The sequence below is a fragment of the Electrona antarctica genome (genome assembly GCF_951216825.1).
Source record: "Electrona antarctica genome assembly, chromosome: 12".
Classification (NCBI taxonomy): Eukaryota; Metazoa; Chordata; class Actinopteri; order Myctophiformes; family Myctophidae; genus Electrona; species Electrona antarctica.
The window spans coordinates 39743856-39766067 of record NC_136793.1 but is presented as its reverse complement, the minus strand read 5'-3'; the positions used below and the strand labels follow the sequence as shown (position 1 = coordinate 39766067).

Sequence of the window (22212 nt, the reverse complement as noted above, 5' to 3'; positions counted from 1 at the left end):
TAAGTCAGATTGCGTACCACGTCGCTTGAAGTCGATGAGACCGGACCCTACGGGTTAGGGGTCCAAAGGAGCTCAACCCGGGGGGTCCGGAGACGGGCTAGCTATCAGTCTCTGGCTGCTACCCTCAAATTTCACTCAGCCAACAGCAACCACTATTACTTATGGCTCAAACAAAAGCTTCACAATATGGTAGCTATGCACTAGGCTCCAGACTTCCCAAAAATGAACTGGTCATTCCCCGAACCCACCTCACCCCTGCCCACTTTGACAGGCTGGAATGGCTTAGGGTTGACGACAGCATCTTGCAATGGGTCTGGTCCATAAGATTCGATACACCACCAAGAGAATACGAGGATACCCATGTTACGTACCTGTCTAAATACTTCCTTAATGTCAACGAAGTCCACACCCACAACACCAGAGGGAGTTCAACTAACCCTGTGCAACCCAGATTCGGCACAAACAGGGGACTAAATTCATTTCGCTCCTATGCCACCAAAATGTGGAACGCCCTACCAACAGTCATTAAGACATGCGAATCCCTTGACTCCTTCAAAACCGCCCTCAAAGGGCACCTACGGACGGCTGCAATTAGAAACTGGCCCCCGTAAAATCTGAATCCCCCACCCACCCCTTTTTCCCCTCACTGTATATGTTTATTTTCCCTTTTTACCTCCTCTATGATGATTTCCTGTTTTGACTATATAGTTGTGTATATTCGTACATCTCTAATTGTTTTGATGAATTGAAAATGGTGGGCCCTATTGTAAACAAGTGTAATGCTTTATGGTGCGTCGTCCACTCACAGTTAACGGTTGTATTTGAAATGTACTGTAATTCTGCAAAGTGTTAATAAATCAATCAAACACTACAAGAGAATCCCTAAAATAGAGAAAAAGAATGAGCGAGCAACACATAGGCATAGATAGGCATCTCAACTTTCACAAACTTTCATATAGGCAATATTTAAAACGTTTTGTTTTAATCTTGATGATTATGACATAGGCCTACAGCTCCTTAAAATCAAAAAATCCTATCTCAAAATATTAGAATATTTTATGAAACCACAAAAAATAAAACATTTATAATACAGAAATGTCAATCATCTGGAAAATATGTTAATTTATGCACTCAATACATGGTCTTGGCTACTTTTAAACAAATTATTTCATCAAGCCTTTGGCACTGTTGGTGATTTATGGAAGCCCAGATTTGCTTTGATAGCAGCTTTAAACTAATTTGTATTGTTGAATCTATTGTCTCACACCTTCCTCTTGACAACACAACCTAGATTCTCTGTGGGGTTCAGGTCAGGCCAGTTGGCTGGTCAGTTACAGTAATACCATGGTCAGTACACCCCGCCCCCTTGTCTAGGGTTAGGGGAAGCAACATAAAATGCAATAAGACAATTGGAATAAAACTGAATGTGTATTTATTTACAGCCAAAATTAGGAAAATATATACAAAATATACAATAAACCCACAAACGTAAGCTAAACAAAACCAAAAACTACACCTAAGTTAAACAACATCAAATAGAACTCAAACTTATCACAAATAAAGAACTGTCCTTCTGAAGGCTTGCAGACTGAGGCAGGTTACTACACCAGTCTCTTCCAAAAGCTTTTAAAGACAGGATGGGCGTGGTTTGGAGTGAGAGGACAGGGAGACCGATTCCCTGCTGTCCTGAAGCTGACAGTCCTCTAATAAGAGTCATTTGTGAATGAGCTTTATAGTAGACTGGGTGTGGCCACAACCCAATCCACTGCCGGTGTCATAAGGCTCATCAGCTTCCGACCAATCTGTGGAGAGGAGCAATTCCCGACAGCAGCAGGCACTCTCCAGTAATCAGTCTAATGATGCCACAGGTCTCCTCCACCTCATCAACTCTCCACCTCAGAAGACAGGAAACAACAGAACTACAAAAATACTATGTATGGCTAGCAACAACATACTGAAGCGCAAAGTGCTCTAACATATCCTGGTAGATGGCTCTGTTGACTCCATTGTGAAGTTTTCACTGTCAGTGGACCAACACCATGCAGATAACATGGACCCCAAATCATTCATCACTGTGTTTTATCAATTCTATATACAACACAACCATCTATTAGGATATTTTACAGCACCGTGTGCTTCCGTATGTTGACAAGCTTTTGGGTATATACTGATTTCCTTTTCCAGCAGCACTTGGCACCTGCTCACGGAGCCAAAACTACTAGTAATTGGGATACTGACCATGGTATTACTGTGCTTAACTGACCAGCCAACTGGCCTGACCTGAACCCGATAATCTAGGTTGAATTGTCAAGAGGAAGGTGTGAGACACTAGATTCAACAATACAACCGAGTTTAAAGCTGCAATCAAAGCAAATCTGGGCTTCCATAATACCTCAACAGTGCCACAGGCTTATCACCTCCATGCCACACCCCATTGATGAAATAAAAGTAGCTCAGACCACATAAATTAACATACTTTTCAGTAGCCGCAATTTGGAACTCTAGATTTTTTTATAGTGGGATGAATCTAGAGTTGCAATACCCTCCATTGACTCCCTACTCATCCAATTTGCGTTTGCGATCTGCTTGTATTAAACGACGTTAAACTCACCAACATTGCAGCTCTAGGCCAATCTTGAATTATCCTCTTTCAATGTGCCGAGCTTTTGTTTCATAAAAATCCACCGTAGATATGTTGTGAGCTACTTTCTGTCATGAAATTCTATGCATGTGATTATTTTTCTAAGTGTTGCAGTTTGAAGCACTCGTTTCTATTAACGCTGTCGCTGCCTCCTGCATTATGTGCAAATTCGAAACAGGTGGTACACAGGGCCATTCAGTTACTCACGACGAGTGCTTCCAAATTCCAGCACTTAGAAAAAGAATTTTCTAAGTGACAGAAAGTAGCTCATAAAATGTCTACGTGGATTTGTATCAAACAAAAGCTAGGCAGATTGAAAGAGGATAATTCAAGCTTGGCCTAGAGCTGCAATGTAGGTGAGTTAAACGTTGTTTAATACAAGCAGATCGCAAACGCAAATTGGATGAGTAGGGAGGGTCAATGGAGGGTATTGCAACTCTAGATTCATCCCATTATAAAAAAGATCTAGAGTTGCAAATTGCGGCTAACTTTTCAGATTGACATTTCTGTATTATAAATATGCTTGTTTAGTGGTCTCATAAAATATTCTAATATTTTGAGATAGGATTTTTTGATTTTCAGATTTTCATGAGCTGTATGCCGGAATCATCAAGATTAAAACAAAAAATGTTTTAAATTTCACTTTATGTGCAATGAATCTAGAATATATGAAAGTTTTACTTTTTTTTATATCACAGAAGAAAATGAACTTTTCCACGATATTCAAATTTTTTGAGATGCACCTGTATATTCAACATTAGCTCAATGGCTATACACATTAAAAGGAAATTATAGATCCAGTTTCTACACCGTCTTTGCAACTTTACATTATGCATGTTGTATTGACAATAAATACCTGGCAGGGTTGTTTGGTTCATGAGAAATACTTCATTGGACCATTAAACATTTTCTCTGGAAGGTAACATCAGAACTGGCAATCAACACTCAAACATAAGTCATATCTTTATTACCCCACGTTACAGGGCACACAAAATGTTCAATTTGATGCCTGAGAAACTAAATGGAGCAAAAAAACAAAAGAAAACAAAAAAAAACAGGGAATAAAAGAGATAAAATGTATTTAAAAATAAGTGAACTGGCATTGCATTTCACAAAAATTCATAAGCTCATGATTTTGGAACAATTCACTGTAAAGTGCTAACTGGTTTGAGCTGAGTAAAAGCACATGTTCCCTTTGTAAGATCATACACATTACTTTACATGGAGGTACAGTTAATAGCCAGTCATCAGGCAAGCAATTACCAACCAGAAGACATGGACCACATTTCATTTATTAGTCCTTTAATAAGATAACTGCTTCCTTAATTTCCGTGTTAATGGTAACAGTGAGAAAATCCACTGGTAGCCAGGACAATGCTGGTGTTGTCACTGTACAGTTTCCATCTCTCCTTTGTAATTACATGCAATTGACTGACATACAGTATCGGAAATCTCAAGTCAAGTCTTTCTAAATCCTCTTATGGATAGGAATCCTTGAACAAAAGAGATGAGAGCTTGAGGAGAGGAGTGCGATTTCTGGAGAAGGCAGGATAGCCTCCCACCTCCCATCATCCTTCTTCTCCTTCTCCTCTTCCTCTTCACCCCCTTGGTGTGGTGGGCTCGCCCGACAAAAGCAGAGATCTGTCCAGCTGATGCCTGCCTTCCTACAGGTCCTGAGAATCCACTGTTTTAAATGTTGCCTCTCATTGGGAGGCAATTTGTTTTGTTGTTGTTTTTAAAGAAAGAAAGAAACAAAAAAAATGTCTAGAGGGGGACTGCGTCAATAAATTCTCCCCCCTAGAATCCACCTAAACCGAATATCCACCCTCCCGCCCCAATCCTAACCATATAAAAGGTAAAAACAAGGTGTACTGCAGAATGGCTTTTACTCCTCACAGTCTGTGGGGGGAGCTAGAGCCCCTAGGAGCTGAGGTGCGGTTGGTGGTCTTGCGGCCGTTCTGTCGTGTCTGATTCATCTTGGTGGCCGAAGGTCTCCGAGCATCAGGCTGGCGCCTCCCCTGGGGGCCCCTCCGCTTGCCCCTTTGCCCTGCGCGGCCCCTTCCGGCCCCCGCTGGTCACTTGCGCGAGTGCAGTGTGTCCTGGAACTTGGTGCTTGTGTAGCGCACATGAAATCCCTTCTTGTTGATTGTATCATCAGAGCGGAACTTGATGACAATAGAGTCACCGGCTGAGTAGATCTCCTCTGGAGGCTGGTGGAATGGACAGAGAAAGTGATTAAAGTTGGTCTGTATTGCTTTCTGGTTTTCCGATTGCCTGTTAATTAAAATGGCAGATTTCTCAGTGGTCCATGCTGAGAGAAAATTGGCTAATAAAATGGATGCGTTCCTGGATCGCGTGGGCACTGCTAATTTAGAGCATAGTATAGCCAAAGCCCAAAGGCCAAGTAAGAGTCCAGGTTCCACAGACACGTTTCCAATATTGTATAGCTTTAGCTTAATTTGGCTAGGGACTTAGGCTGCTATTGAATTAAGGATAAAATACACAGATAATTGTCAGCTGTGTGAACATGAACAAACACTTTTTCAGAAGAAACCCAAATACCACAGGCCTAAATTTTGAGTATCAGTTCAAAATTAGATGTAATATACTAGATTTAACAGCAATTACACTCAGTTCAACAGTTCCACGGTTTGATCATTAACATTATACTGTACATCAGGTTCTGTATACACCCAGGTATATGCATCTACCCATTTCAAACTGTGTTGTTTTTGTTGTTGGTGTTGAACAGACCTGTGAAGATGAATATCCTTCGGGACAATAAACATTATTATTAACTCAGTGTGGAGCTAGGGCTAAAATGCCCTTCTCTATAATAGGTTTTCATCCTACTTTATACTTAATTGTGTCAGTTTAGTCCAATCTCTTTTAAAACAAGAAACGCAGTCCCAGGGGCACTGGGTGAGAATTATGTACCCTCAGGCGACCAAGTCATAGGAACTAGAATCAATAATTGGAGGAATCATGCCGCTCTCCGACCCAAGGGAACTAATATTTCTATTTCTCACTGGCCTGATTGTTCAAGGCCCTGGCTGCAGCCTCAGCATAGGTTGAGTCACTCACTTACAGCCCCCACACTGCAGACTGATAACCTGTTGGCAACCAGGTGGTGTCAGCTTTAATCAAGCTCAGACTGCCACTGATACTGGTAACATGCCAATGTTACCAAAGTGATTAAAGCCACAGAATAGAGTAGAATTAAGAGCCCTAGGGCAACTCGTTTCCCCAGATCACAGAGGCTGGGAGAGGTCACTCAACAGCGGCACTAATTCAACAGCAGTTGTTTCAATGCCACCATTGCTGCCGTAAAAAAAGCCAATATTGTTTATCAGGAAAAGGTCAGTACGAGAGCAGAGGTTGTGCTTACCCCGGAGCCACAATAGCGGCCCAGGCGTGGGGACTTGGTGTCTGCGCCGTCAAAGAGTTCCATGTAATCATAGCCGCAGTCAGCCTCCTCCTCAATCTCAAATGTCTGGAAGATGAGCTCCACACCATAACCTTTCTCTGCTGATATCACCCACTGGCAGTCAGAGGCACCGGGGTAGTTGTTGTCCCCAAACTGAGCGTGGGAGAACAAGTCTTTGGTCTTCACCTCGGCCTTCAGACGACCACCACACTCTGAGGACAGAAAACATTGTTGGATGTTTTGTCGATGGGGGCCCTGACTGGATGAGCAAAAATATAGGGCTCCATCTTGCGCCACCCTTATCCCTAAACTTATTTGCCATTTTTTTACTATTTTGAAAACCATTTTGAAATAGTTCAACTAGCTGATCTACATCGAGACATTGTGAGCTTGTAGATCAGCTATTTGAACTATTTTTAAAAGGTTTTTTTAAATAGTAAAAAATGGCAAATTAGTTTAGGGATAAAGGTTAAGTGGTGGCGCAAGATATAGCCCATATTCTGCAATTTGAGTCGACCGTGTCAATTCCTTGCACAACCCTTTTTTCTGTTGTTGTACCGTGTTGTCGATTAATTATGTATAAATCAGCAATTGCAGTGGGATTACAGTGGGATCTCCTTTCATGGCTACTGGTAATCCTACAGGAACAGAGTTTGACTGATTGATATTGTACTAGTGCACTGAAGATTCCCAGGGAGCGATATGACAACTACTTGATTCAAGAAACAGGTTTATTGCAGTGTTCTCATAAAAAATATATATAACTTTGATATGAAGGATAGGTCATACAACATTATACATTAAACAGCACAATGGACAAAAAACAATAAATGTGCATGGGAACACTGGGGCATGCTAGGAAGCTCTGCCCAGCTGAGGATCACACTCCAGGACACCACACAGCCTGCCCACCTGAGGGGTCCATCTGTCTCCAGTGACCCACGCAAAGTCACAGAAGTGCTAAGGCAGATGCCTTTGTCATTTTATGGGGCCAGGCGGGGGCTTTGGTTTCCCACGGTGAGGTCTGGTGTAGAGTCTATCCACCTCCACTCGGTTCTCTCGAGGGGCTGTTATGATGCCAGCTGGGCCCAATGGAGAATTACCTTTAGTACCTTAATGTCCCCTACACCAGATAAAGCACATCTGAAAGTTTCGCAAGCACAGTAGCTCAGTCCGTTTTCTACGGAGCTTTGGAGCTTCTTCCTGGATGGGTCAAACACCCACACCCGAGCCCCTGAGGCAGTGTTCTCCTGTGCATTGGTAATCATAGTTTCTGTTGGACCCCAGCCTCATCGAGAGCTCCCTGAGTCAGTTCATGGCTTCTCTGCAATGACTCTTGCAACTGCGCAAAGTAATACAGCCTCCCCTTAGTTTTGGCTCAGGCAGTGGCCCAAGCACTAAGTCTACTGAGGTCCATAGCTCTCTTCTGAACATACGAGCCATTGGAGATCAACGCATCGACTCCTGAACTGCAGTCTGGTACGACAACATGACCAGGGGTATGCGGAGGTCCCAGTACTTCTGTAAGCTTGTCACTCTGGGGGTGTAGAGAGGTAGTCCTGATCTTCTTCATTCCAAACCGCCATCAGACTTCCTGGAACACCTGACATTTTTTGTTGAATTTGGAGAAACCACTTGCAATATTAGTTGTGTTGAGGTATTAAAATTGTTCTAGTTTGATCTGCAAACTGCTGAAAGTTTTCACAAAACACACACACACACACACACACACACACACACACACACACACACACACACACACACACACACACACACACACACACACACACACACACACACACACACACACACACACACACACACACACACACACACACACACACACACACACACACACACACACACACACACACACACACACACACACACACACACACACACACACACACACACACACACACACACACACACACACACACCCCTGTAGAACCTTCGGTAGGAATTATCGAGCGAAACTTCGAACCATTCGTTTCTAATTAATTTGAAACGTAACTTTGGGAAAGTGTCATAGTAGCTTGTTTACAACTGAAACGGACTTCCTGTGCATAACTTCCTCTTCAAAATAAGAGCCACATGTAATGATTAGTCAACACTAGTTTTATTTCTAAGTCTACTTACAGGACATAGCATCACATTTGAGTTCCTTTTGAATGCCTGTCAGATTTCTCTACAATAACTGTCTCAGCTGTAAACACAACATGAACATAATACTCTTATTATGCATATCGCATTCTCGCCGAGAAATATTTTCGAGTTTAAAAAAAGGGGGGGGGGGGGGGGGGGGAATGGTTCAAGCCCATTAATTAAGATTCGAGTGCCAACCCTAACGAGCGAAGGTTCGAAACCCTGAATGTTCGGGGACCGCGCGCGCACACGCACACGCACACACACACACACACACACACACACACACACACACACACACACACACACACACACACACACACACACACACACACACACACACACCTTCCCCAGCACGATCTTTCATTAACAACACCCTGGTGGCTCCTGTTCCAACTGCGAAGCACATGGACGTGGTCTTTGACAGTCACCTGCGCTTCGAGGCACACGTTGCAGAGATCTCTCGATCCGGTAAGTTTGCACTTTACAACATCCAGAGAATCAGGCACTTCCTCACCAAGATGTCTGTCTACCTAGTAGCTCCTTATCCAAGCCTCGGTCATCTCCGGCCTTAGAGGGCAAATTTCACATCTGTGCAAAAGTGACAAAAGATACACCCCCAAAACGTCCTCCTTGCTGGTCTGCCGGTACGCTCACTCAAACCCCTTCAACTAATCTACAATGCCAGGGTCTTCAACCAGCCTAAATGTTCTGTGTTAATTCACTGGCTTCCAGTTCCAATTTAAAACAGTGGTGACCTGCAATGCAACGAGGGCATGGCACCGTCTTAACTTCAGGAAGGACTATTGGCAGCGTGCACAAGACATTTGCCACTGATTAATCCTGTCATTGGTTGAGGGTTCATGAACATTTTCTCCTAAATTGTTATTGCTTATTGACCTATTATTGACCTAGGCTGGGGGCCATCATCCACCCACTCCGGCTGCGTGGACAATGCAGTGGCCGCCTGGTGGCTTGCAGAATTGGTTCGGCTTGTCCTGCTGTTAGGCATCATGGAGCACGTGTTATGTACTCCCGAGGGTGATCAGGGTGGACTCCTAGAATAAAAGCCTGCAGGATCAATTCTTCTTGGGTTGGATAGTACAGGGACGAGGAATAACCGCACTGCGTCAGGAAATGTACATCAACAACAAGTTATCCTTTTTCTGGAAATGGAGATGAGTGACAAGCTCTCCTTTTCACCTGGTGACGAACATCTTTTCCAGTACAATAGTTCATTCTTTACTTGTGGGCATTGTAGCGATTCTTCAATTTCTCTAAGCTCAGATCTTGATCAACAGAAGAGACGACATGATGCTTACGGCAAATACCCATATAGCCCATGGTTTCCCACACATTTAATATAACTACTGAAATGAAGTAGGACATGAATCAAGAAAACACATAATTCCCACAACACATTCCCAGACCAAATACCAAACCAGACCAAACTGCACAATGAACAACAATGTGTGTGTGCCCCAAGGCATGCTGAGTGCAATTATAAAACAAACAAACAAAACAAAAATTGTGGAATATTTGGGCTGTCAAACAAAGCCAAGTAATCAAATAAAGAGGAATGCATATAGTGGAGTGTGCGAGAAAATGTTTCTTCGTTTTCGAATATGTTAAAACGTACCTGCAGTATGAGAGGCCTCAAAGCCCTTCTTCTGTACCGAATTATCGGAAAAGAAGCGAACGAACATCTTGTTGGCAGTAGATGTGATGGGTGGGGGCTTCTTGGTGCCACAGAAGCGACCTAGGCTGGGGGCCTTCCCGTCTCGACCATCATAGATCTCAATGTGATCATAAGCACACTCCAGGTGGGCTTCCATGTCAATCTCATTGAAGTTCTGGCACCGACCATAGAATGCAATAGAATAGAAAAGTTACATTTTAAACTTAGTGAAAGAAAGAAAGAAAGAAAGAAAGAAAGAAAGAAAGAGATAGACATACTCACTGAATGATTAATAGCTCAAAATTAATGAAACCGCAAGTCTATGACAAAATGACTTACAGACATTTAGAGAATATTGAGCGATGAACTTAGGGTAATTCACTTTTCCTTAGTTATTGCATCTTAAATTAGACATTATAATTACATTATAATTGGAATTCTGTTAGATTTCTAATGAAATAATTAATTAGTAGCATAATGGCACGCCATTAGGGAATTAGGAAATTTCCATTTAAAAAGCGGCCTGCGTCACTTCTTTTTTTTTTCTCCTCATGGTAACTTTATCCCTGACATAGATATTCAAAAATGAATGCCAGAACAAAATGTGAGATGATATATAGCAGGCCAGTGGTAGAGAAATAAATTATGCAAATAACTGACGTGGGAGACATAAATCATTACCAGGAAACATGCAAAAATGGTCAACATTAAATCACTGTTGACATGAAAAATCTGTTTGCTTTGCTGGGTACCAAAGAGTCCTCAATAGATTTCACAATCAATACAAACATAAGAACAGACATCACAAGAGAATGCTAAGCAAAACCAGACGGAGAGCTCAAGGCACGTGTGTGTGTGGGTGTGTGTGGGGGAGGGGGGGGGGACACATACGATTTTAATGCGATGGCCTGGTGTTGTGGAGAGTGCCCAGGTACACGCCTTCTTGCTCGGGTACTTATCAGGCCAGTTGGGGCTGGTGATGGTGCCACTCACACTGTTCACGGTGTGATCACAGCCGGCTGTGAAAACACAACACTGGGTCAACACAGACTTCGGTATCATCCCCCTACACTGAACAAGCCAATGTTCAAACTCCACTCAGGGAGGCGTTTTGTGTTATTACTGGCATACTGGAATGTACTGCCTCCACCCCATTTACTAAAACACATATTTCCCATAAATAATCCTATTCAGAAGTAAACAGAATCAATACGCCATTGGGTGTCATGTTGGGCAGTCAAGATTGCAGTTATTATGGTGAAATACCTTCTTTACAGTCATGTTTGTTCTCATGCAGAACAAAGCCACTTCGACACTGACAGCTGTAGCTGCCGAAGGTGTTGACACACTCATGCTGACATCCACCATTCTCCTTGGAGCACTCATCTTTGTCTGGAGGAGGGCACAGAAGGACACAACTGTCAGTTACCGTTCTTGGGTTCAGTGTTCTTGCAGCAACAGAAAATAAACAAATCAACAAACAAATCCTAAAGGCAAGTGTATGCTTTTTTGAACATCCCTTTAGAAGATTAACGCGTGACAAAAATGAGGTATAAACATAGTTTCATCACTTCATTACTTAACTCATTTAAAGTGTGATGCGAGAGACAGCCTACTTTACTGCCAGTACACTCACCTGAAAAGAACTGAGCTTTGAAGCCCTTCTTGGACACGGTGTTGTCTGACTTGAACTCAATGCGCATGTTGTTGTACTGGGAGGTGATGGCTTCAGGTTTCTCAGCTCCGCAGAACTTCCCGTGTAACCTCGAGTCTGCAGAGAGCCCGCTACGTACCTCTACATAGTCATACTTACAAACCTGAAAAAAGGAGGCTTATGAGATTCCTGGAACCATTTATTTGGTTGCAGTTATGAAAACATTTAACATCGCTCATAAACTGTTTAAAAGGTATATTCAGTGATTTGACTTAATTCAAATATCACTTTTTTTTTTTTTTTCTGGATAATCCTCCCTACTATAGAGTGTGCTGACCATATAAGGATTTCCTCCCTGTCCCCAGTGAGCCCCTGGGGTCAAAAAACCCTAGTTTCAGTTTTGGTGGCGGGTGGCAAAACCGTCATCCAATCAGGATGAGAGGGGCCTTCCTCCAATCATGATCGAGTGGGGGCGGGCCTTGGTGCATATGCTGTTGGCCTGTTGCACTTCCCCCCACTGTAGAGCGTGCATGTGCACATTTTGTTACTGGGGCGGACTGGGTGGTTTTCCAAATCACCCAAATCACTGAATGCTCCTTTAAGCCAGAGAATGATGCAGACAGGACAGCAATCCAACAGCGCAGTAAGATCTATAGAGTAAGATCTATAGAGTAAGATCTATAGAGAGACAACCAAACAGGAAAAAAGGCAAAACGGAACAAACCCACCCCATGCCGATTCATAATAACCCCAGTGCTCACATCATTGCCCTCGGTCTCAAAAACGTCAAAGAGTAGGGTGATCCGGTATTGGGTGGGGGCCACCAGCTGCCAAATACAGTTCTTGTTGGGCGGGTACTCTCTGGGCCAGCCAGGACTGGTGATTGAACCGTTCAACTTGGTGATGAAACCTCCACAGGCAGCTGTACGATCAATATAATATGAAAGACATATTGATATCATTTGATTGACAGGTATAGAAAATCAACATCTGAAAACACACATTTCACAACTTTGACAGTGACACCATTTGAAATGAATCAATCTATGTTTTAATTCTTAAAAGCACAAGTTTGTAAGCATGCACAGTGATCAACCCTGGTAGTCTACAACCAGCCAGCTAACTTTCAACTATAGCATCAGCAATGTTGAAAATAGTTTTTTTGTAGATGTAGTGTATAGTCCTCCACAAGATAAATATTCTATTAATAATAAACTCCCAATGGTACGATAGTTACGCAATGAGAACTGGCAAGGAATCTTTTTTGTGTCCTAAATAAACTTGTTTACTTGCTGACCTGACACTGAGGTCTCAGGCAAGTGTTACATCTCTTATGCAATATATGATGTATCTATCTCTACAAAAACATCTGTGAGAAGCTAGTGTTATTCAACTTCGTCAACTTTAAATCAATTTAAAATATAATAAGACAACATAAATGCTTAAGTTAGATACCGGTATCCATACACATAATAATTGTGTAGTGGGCCTGGGCCGTGGTTCAGCGGTCAAGGCACCTTGGCCGGTAGCCCGAGTCTGGCAGTGTGCCGCGGGTTCGACTCCCGATCCCGACGGCCTTTACTGCATGTCACTCCCCCATCTCTCTCCCCCATTTCCTGTCAGCCTACTGTCTGTCCCTCTATAAAAAGGCGAAAGCCGCAAAAATAATAATAATAATAATAATAATAATAATTGTGTAGTGATATACATCTTCCTCTAGAGGCAGACAGTGACTAGGTTTGACAAAACGCTGAGGGTAAACTTGTAGGCAATTTAGGTAGGCAATAGGTATTTTGAAGCTTGTATACTAGTTGTTACGGCTTAAAGAATGACTTGTAATTTCAGATAAGAATAATGGCTGTGCTGCCATGGCTCCAATCTTCAAAAGGAGCACAAATCTCCTCTAGCCTTCGAGGACGTGTGTGGAGGATGGAGGAACTGTACTCGTTATCTGGGTGGCTGTGACTAGTACTGTATGAAGCACATGTCAAATTGCATATTGACAAAGTGGTGGTCACACTTCTTTCTGTGCTTACCTTCACAGCTGCGCTTGTCGGCAGCCAGCTCATAGCCTGGGTCACAGGCACACTTGTAGCTGCCCAGAGTGTTCACACAGCGTTGCTCACAGCGACCATTGTCCGGCTTGGAGCACTCGTCCATCTCTACAAGTACAATGATATGTTAGCACCCTTTAGCCGGCCCCCAGGACAGGTTCAATGGCTCTACAAGAAAGGCCCTCCCAGAGAGCATCAGAGCAGTGCAAGTAGAACGAGATAACTTGTATGTATAAATAAGTAAATAACAAATAGTGCAAACATAATACATAATTAATTGCATAATAAGAATTAGATAATGTATATAAGAATTACATCGCCCATGTGGGACAATGTGACAGCGGTATTTAGACGTTTTTCCTTCCAGGCTCAAGCTGCTGATTTTTAACTATCTTTCCATAGGATATGTGAAAATCTGTCATAAAAATTCCCAATGTTTTCCATGTATCGAGAGCCCAAAGGCCATGGAAAATCTTTGTCAGTTGCGTAAAACACGTCTTCCAGCAGGCATGCTTTACGTAGGCTGGCACATTCAAATCGGAAAAGTGTATTTCAAGTCTGCATCAACTGCATTAACTTCTGACCTTTGAAAAAGTTGGCAGCGAAGCCGGCCTTGTTGACAGAGCCATCTGAGACAAACTTCATCCATAGCTGATTGGAGCTGGTCTTAATGTCATCTGGCTTGTCATAACCACAGAAGCGGCCCAGCAGGGGGCTGTTCTCAGAGTTCCCATCGCGTACCTCCAGGTAATCATAGGCACAGCTGTCGTGTCTCTCAATCTGAGGGACGATAAACGCACCAAGGTCAGACTTATCTACACTAGAATGAATTATTTATATGCTGCATTTTTACATAAATTTAATGTGAAGAAAAATATGTCTACACATGTCTCAGTGTCTCACCTCAAAAGATTGGAAGGTAAGGCCGACATGGTAGCCCTGAGCCACAGAAATCTTCCAGATGCACACTTTGTTGGGCCGATAGTCATCTGGGTAGTTGGGAGACTGGATCTGCCCAATATCCTTCTTTACCTCTCCTCCACAGATGGCTGCATGTGATAACGAAAACAACACTGACGCATTTTGGATAGCAACATCCTCAGCACATGTCTCTCAAAAGAGCATGTGCTCATTATTATTTGCGCACAGAGTGTACTGTACTGTAGGTGCATGCGCACGCACGCACGCACGCACGCACGTCTGGAAACAATGGAGGGGATATGAGCTCTGGCCAAAATCTGATTAATGCAGCGTAAAAAGGGCCTGACACATCAGCAGTGGGGATGCCAAACATGAGGCCTGCGGATATTACATGCTCCCTGAGCAGCTTTCCGGCACATTGCTGACTATGTGACTCGCCATGCTGGTGTATGTGGTTTGCTTGGAAGGTGAATAGGAATAGGACGGTGCTTCTTACCTTCATACACAGCTGAAAAACCTTTCCCCACCCAGTTGCTGCTGCTACGGAACTCAATCCACAGCCGACTGTCGGTAGAGATGATTGGCTCAGGCAGCTTATCTCCACAGAAACGCCCTGTGGAGTCACAAGGTGACATTCACAAATCAGAGCTGATCACCCCTTCACACAGTCTTTAATACAGCTCTCAAAAACAGCTCCTTACATCCACATCTCACAGGCCGCGCAAGCATGAGCACATGGACACCGCTTTTTTCCTGCTCCCATGTTAACACAATCAGCGCCGGGATTTCTTTCAAAATAACAGCTTGGGGAGTATCAACCTATGGAATGTCAGAACAGGTCAGCTCCATATATGGAGATCTAAGGGTTTGAGGTCAGATGTAGAGTTGCTGGCCGGCTCCATATATGCAGATCTAGGTGATGATCCAGTCTTCTCCATGTATGGCTATCCAGCGTTTGATGAGGTCAATTTTGTGATCTTCATATATGGAGACGGCCATATATGGAGCGTGTCACATGGCGTGATGGACTGACGGCCATATATGGTGGTGTGACGTGTCATGAGGCGTGATGTCACAAGGCGTAAAGGACTGACAACCATATATGGAGGCGTGTGATGTCACGAGGCGTAATGGACTGACAACAATATAGGGAGGCATGACCTGACTGACGGACGGACAGGTTTTGCAGTTTTTCATAGTAATGTGTGACCTACAGTCGCAATAATTAAGATGTACAATAAAGATGTACATTGTACAGCAGTTTGTGTGTAGTGCTGCTGACCTTTGAGTGGGGCCTTCCTCCAGTAGCCATCTCGGATCTCTACGTGGTCATACCAACACAAATGACTCCTGTACAGATCCATGGAGGTGAAGTTCAGAATGATCTTTTTTTTAAAAGGGAGAGAGAGGAAGATTACTATCATGTAGTTCAAAGGTCATGCAACATGACAGTGATATTTTGTTTATCAGTCTGTTCGGTTCGGTCCTATTGCTATGAAAGACGTCAAACAGCCATGATCCTCTTAAGAAGGTTGTGGAAAGGCAGAATCAGACACAGCAATGCTGGTAGAAGTCGTCTCAAGTCAGTCACTCAGACATTTTCCATTTACTCATGCATCATACCTTTTCCCCCGGCGTGACCGATATCCTCCAGATGCAGTGCATGTAGGCTGAGTATCCATTGGGGAAGCCAGGGGAGGAGAAGTTCCCGCTGCTGTCCTGCAGACTGTCCCCACATCCTGCGCACGCACGCACACAGAGTCACACACACACAGTCACAGTCACACAGACACACACACACACACACACACACACACACACACACACACACACACACACACACACACACACACACACACACACACACACACACACACACACACACACACACACACACACACACACACACACACACACACACACACACACACACACACACACACACACACACACACACACACACACACAAATTAGCATCCCTTGACACCTCGCAGCAAGGGCATGATGCTTGATGGGTGGAATTAAAACACGGAATGTGAAGTAAGGGGCAACTCTTTCATGTTCAAAGGCACATCTGCTGATAATATTCACAGCCCCCTTCCAGATGATCGTCACACAAAAGAATAGTAAGCATAATACATGCCCTCTGAAAGTAGAGTTGGCACACTATAAATAACCCAGCCCTCTGGGACACCCATGATGCATTATATACGTGATGCTGCCAGTTAAAACCTCCCTCAGGTTCACTGGGAAAAACGAACTGTTCTTAAGGGACTTATTTCAAACAGCACTGGCCTCAGGGCAAAGGATCTCCTAGTAGGCTTGAGGGAGGCTAATACCCAGCAGGAGAGAGATTTACGCTATTACGGCAGCGATATAGAAAGAGATTAGAAGATAGGAAATGTACCCTGGGTTGTTTGTCATGGGAACTAGACACAGATTATTACCTCTGTGCTTCCTTTACCCTGCTCCACTCCAGTGGGAGTTAGAAAAACATTCCCCCCCTAACTGTTTACGTTTCTGGCTCCCTTGAGGTCAGTGTGTACGCGTTTAAAAACGGGACACAGTTTTGTCTAATAACGCTTGGCAGAGATCTGGTGATACTAAATCACTAATAAGTTCTTTGTCACTCTGAGGGCTCCTAAGAATGCTGTGTGAATGGGAGATCCGTGGCTCTTTAAGGATTTTTTTTTCTTCTTCCAAGAACACGTGGAGAGACTCACCAACTCATCCCCCACACTGTGCGCCACATCATCCACTCTGCTTTTCCTTCAAGAGAGCAAGATTGTCACAGGGCTGTGCGCTCACACAGACGTATATTTATAAAGCCCCACCAACAGGAGTCATTTATGGTTCTGACTTCCACTTCTACAGTGAAACCACACTGGGCCAGTCCAACCTCTGGTCACCATCACTGTGTTTGTACATTGAGCTTTAATATGCAGCTGACAGCTCAGCTATCCTAGCCTGAACTACAATTAAGTCTGTGACATCAGATGTGTTTAGCAGATGGCTATTCCAATGCATGTCTGTTATTGCTATAAATTCACTTCACTTCACTTCGAATGCCTGTTTTGCACACACGCATTAAATCTTCTCTCACATCTTTGAGAGTGTAAACACAGAGAACCAACTAGGAAAAAGGTTAGAGCTGTATAACTCTCTTTAGGGTGTTGGTCATACAGTTTACATTGCAAATGTCGTGACCTAGGGACACAACAACCGTGTGTTGAGCAGCCATTTTAGTTATTGTCTTCTTGGGGCCAGCTGTTATTTTGCCTCTATCTGGGAAAGACTGATGACAAACTTCCTGTCCACTGGTAGTGTTTACACTCCTCCTGGCTTGGTCGTCGCAGAAACCGTAGCCAGGGAGCCACACCACATCAATGGTAGATGCTTGGCTATTTCTACACAATGTAAACTACATCTGGGGAAAGGCAGGGACTGCTTCTTAAGGCTCTTTCCCTGAGCAATATGTTGCACATGCATGCCAAATAATAGAAAGACAACAGAGTAAAACCACAAGAGACAGACTTTAGCATTTTGGTCTTACTGGAGCACTTGTAGAGTTTGCGTGCCTGTGCAATATCCCCCTTGCTCAGTCTGGTTCTCTGGCCAATAGGTGGTCGCACACCATTGACATCATAGCGTGGCAGTATGGTGTCCAGGAAGATGCCTCTGCAAGACAGGAAAACAGACATGGATTAGCTGTCATGTTCCGTTCTGTCATTAATGAAGCGGCTCATCATCTGTTAAAAGTTAAACATTTAAGGTTTAAGAGTGGATGCTGACGGCTATGAACACATCTAGTCACATTTCTGTTGATGTGAGCCTGGCTGTTCCGCTGTTGGCCCTTTATGTCAGTTCTAAAAAGTGCTACATCTGGCCACAGAGGAGAGGCAAGATATCGAATCGATTGGTTGGATTGCCATGGCATTTTCTGTGCACCTTCATGCTCCCCTGCACTTACTTTACTCTAGTAGAATATGTAAACAAGATATCTCAAAATGTAATGGATGGATTGCCATTGTTTGTCCAATACTGTGGTCCTAAACAAGATAATACAAAAACTACTACCTGGGGTCAGGGTGTTAGGAGGACCTATGAGTTGTTAATGGGGCTTTTAGACTGTTAGTTTAATTTGGACTTAGACTTGTTTAATTTGGAGTTGACTGCTGGTTGCCGGTTGCCTTTCAGTTGTATGAATGTTTTCCTCTGAGACCAGGGGTCATGGAGGCCATTTCTGAGGTTAATGCTGACTTCACACTTTCACACACGTGTGCCCCACATATGGGAGCACAGCTAAGCCTTTCCCTACAAATACTGAAAGGAAATCAAACTTCATTACACCAAGCTTTGAAGGTGGGGAGGAGAAAAGCAGCCACATTCATTGTTCAAATTCAAAGCTCAAAATAACAACTGCTAGTACGGAGAAAAAAGGTACACAACAAGCTTGTGTAGAAGCGCACCACAGAAAAGGCAGTACTGACTGAATAGTTTATGTGGAAAGTACATTTTCATGCAACTGTCTCACTTAACACTTTACTAGTTTATCATCTCCTCCTTTCTGTAGTCATTGGTGAGCAATGGCCCAGCTCCCCGGCCGTTCCCATGGTGACATGCCTATCAACTGCAGGCATGTGCAAACAGTGCAGCCTGGGCTAACAGTTCAGCCTCTGCTGCCTGTACGTCCGTCTGTCTGCTTCCAGGAGCCCGTATGCTGGCTGCCGGTGAACAACACCACTTCAGCCGGTGTCAGAGCAGACAAAGGCCACATTGGCAGGTCTTTATTTGAGTTGGCTCTATTCCATGCACCGGGCCTGAAAAATGTCTCCAGAGCCAGGGGGCGGGGGTGGAGGGTTAAAGCTGTTGGTCGGGTAACTCACCCAAGACAAAAAAGCTTTAGGATCAGCCTTGCTTGTCCCCAGGAGACACATCAAAACATGAGGGCAAGCCATGAAATCATCCTAACAACACTCTCGACAGGAGAGAAAGACCCTGCCAGAGACCCTGGCTTCCCACGGTGATTTACAGTAAAACACTGAGCAGAGACAATGACTAATAATGGGTCAACAAGGGAAGACACTGGTACAGGTAAACCATCTAATAAGTGCTCTGTAAATGTGCTCTGCCTATCTAACCCATAGAATATCTAACCCATAGAATGACTTGTGAAAAGCTAAGTGGACCCCCTTGTATCAGTAGTTCTCTGAAACACAATTACATTCCAATCTTTAAATCGTTGTATTAATCACGACAAATATGCGCTACAAACAGGACAATGGCAACAGTCACTGATTTGAAATCAAAACATGTGGGTTCACAGACCAGAGCAGATTGTGCAGGATATTCCACAGTTCAGCAGGCTGCAGTGTGTAGTACAACAACATATGAGTTTATGTTCCATACTGTATACTCAAAAGTAGTTATATGGTACTGTCTCAGGTACAATGACTTCTATTCTATTCTTTTATTATATCTAACAAAGTAACAATTGTTCAGGTCTCCAAGTCACTCCTTGAGGTCTGATTACCACAGATGAAAATACTGCACTTTAGTTTGTTATCGTGGATAGTGTTGTGATTTCTATGCTTGCCCTCACTTTGGGTTTTTGACCAATACCAAAATATCTCTCTTACATGTCACTCTTCACTGTGATCCACATCGTTTCACAATAAATGGCAATAATACAAATATTTCTTAAAAACATAGCAATTCCACCATGTGCACAGCACATTCTTGGAAACACAAGAGCCAGACAGACATTTCTGTACATTGGCCTACACCCAGCCACAGCCGCCAGTCAGACAAAGATTCTCTCTCTTCTTCCCAGAATTTGTTTGCCACAAGCGTATGGCAGTTGATTTACGAAGAGGCCCATACACTGAGAGAGCAATGGAGGACATAGGAGTGCACGGTACCAGACGGGGGGTAGAACAAAAGGAGAGCCAACAGCTGTTTCTCATATGACACTGAGGTAGTTATGATCACGATCGGCACTCACCCCTGTTCTCCTCTAACTTGCGTGTGCCCAGGCCTCAGGTTACACTCCTGATGGGTGTCAAAACCACTTCTGCTATTACCGTAGGAACATTACATGGTTGGAATAGTGGAACCATCCAGCTGTTAAAAGGTCCCCCCATTTTTGTCTGTCTAACATTTTATAATAGAATTGTATGATTCTTTAGATCATGCAAAACTGATCATGCAAAACTGAAGTCATATCGTGCTCATTCTAGCGGGAGGCAACAGCAATATTAAAAAATCACTACATAGAAGACATTCCAATAATAACTGAAAAGGTTATAATGCGTCCTCTGTGTTAGGAATCGGACTAGGAGTGATGCTTTATTTATGCAATTACACCATGACTCATAAGATTGGCTTTGCCACAGTCCAGCTGGTACACGGCACTCCAGATGAACTGTGGCCTTCAAATGAGACGAGGCTGGTATACTCCAGACTGACATAACACTGAGGCAGGTTCATGCCTACACCAAACACTGTGACACATTGTGTGTCTATTGCTGACTGACAGCGCCACATCTGGAAAGGCTTCCTGCGGCATCAAACGAGGAGCTGAAGATAGAAATGAGGTCAGCTGGCACTCAGGGACACTCTGGCACACTGGAGTGTCATTAAGTCAATGGCACACCCTCAGCTTTCATTTTCAAAAGCCAGGAAGACGCTCCTCAGTCATTGAATTATGAATATGAGTACTTCAAAAATATTCTAGTGGCTACATTGATTGCTCTTTAAGAATTTATTATTTTATTTGTGAGAAAGATGGCTATTTGAGCCTGAACAGACCGTGTGTGGATTTGTCTCAAGTTAAAATTCAATGGTATAACAACAAGACCATTTAAACATTTTACTTGCATCAGCCCGAGCGGATATTCGGCCAGATGCTCGTGATCATTTATCTAGTATGTATCTTCTGTGGTACAAAGTATACCGCCCAAAACAAGTCTAATCTGTTTTGGGGTCACTGCTGACCCCACATCCCTCCTCCGATATACATGAAATTGCCTGCCAGTGAGGAGCTTCACCAGGAGGACATATAGCATGTGCAAAGGAAAACCATATCCACAATTCTACACCAAACTTTTGGAGTCGCTGGTGCAGCGACAAAGAATGCCCTCCCCGCCCCGGCCTCCAACCTCCTGAGCGCCCTTATGCTTTTCACCCTAAACTGAAAGGACAAGAAAATTGGCAGAACTTTCATTTTCTGTACATTATACTGAAAGGCTGCATTATAAATGTGTTTCTCTCTCTCTCTTTCTCACTCAAGCCTTCAGGGTGATCATTAAGTGTTGACCTGAATTGTGCTCACAGGGGAGTCAACCTTCTGTGGTATGGTATGCATTAGAACACCTGGGAACCATGAAGCTTTGCAGAAAACATCTAAGAAAAAGTTATGCACGACCCTTCCGACAAGCGCTGCTCTACCCAAATTATGTGTTTTTGTCTTTTTTACTGAGTGAAAAGTGTTGAGCGACAGTATAAATTTGCCTTATTAAGCAAGCATGTTCAGAGGTCTGGGATCTTGGATGGATCACGCTGCTAACGATCAAAGCCTCTTCAAAGGGCCTTTTGGAGTATAATGAGGCCGTTCACGGTATGAGACGAGGCCATTTACAAGGAACTTCACAGGCCTATGAATGTGGCATGCTTATGCCCGATTTATGCTTG

At 43.6% G+C, this 22212-nt stretch overlaps 1 protein-coding gene across 3 annotated transcripts in view; it reads right to left on the bottom strand.

Moving 5' to 3' along the window:
• Positions 1 to 3591: 3591 nt before the first annotated feature.
• bmp1a (bone morphogenetic protein 1a) overlaps positions 3592 to 22212 on the bottom strand; it is a gene marked incomplete at its 5' end in the record, with an annotated part of 34779 nt that continues 16158 nt past the window's right edge. For 2 of the 3 annotated variants that reach the window (XM_079516516.1, XM_079516517.1), the window contains 14 exons: positions 3592 to 4851; positions 6030 to 6280; positions 9853 to 10066; positions 10783 to 10910; positions 11158 to 11283; positions 11528 to 11708; positions 12307 to 12477; positions 13583 to 13707; positions 14184 to 14379; positions 14503 to 14648; positions 15017 to 15133; positions 15803 to 15905; positions 16144 to 16259; positions 18074 to 18198. In XM_079516516.1, the coding sequence (XP_079372642.1) occupies positions 4717 to 4851; positions 6030 to 6280; positions 9853 to 10066; positions 10783 to 10910; positions 11158 to 11283; positions 11528 to 11708; positions 12307 to 12477; positions 13583 to 13707; positions 14184 to 14379; positions 14503 to 14648; positions 15017 to 15133; positions 15803 to 15905; positions 16144 to 16259; positions 18074 to 18198 (2134 nt within the window). In that variant the 3' untranslated portion in view covers positions 3592 to 4716. Of the gene's footprint in view, positions 4852 to 6029; positions 6281 to 9852; positions 10067 to 10782; positions 10911 to 11157; positions 11284 to 11527; positions 11709 to 12306; positions 12478 to 13581; positions 13708 to 14183; positions 14380 to 14502; positions 14649 to 15016; positions 15134 to 15802; positions 15906 to 16143; positions 16260 to 18073; positions 18199 to 22212 lie in introns of all 3 variants that reach the window. The other variant, XM_079516518.1, reaches the window with a different exon arrangement.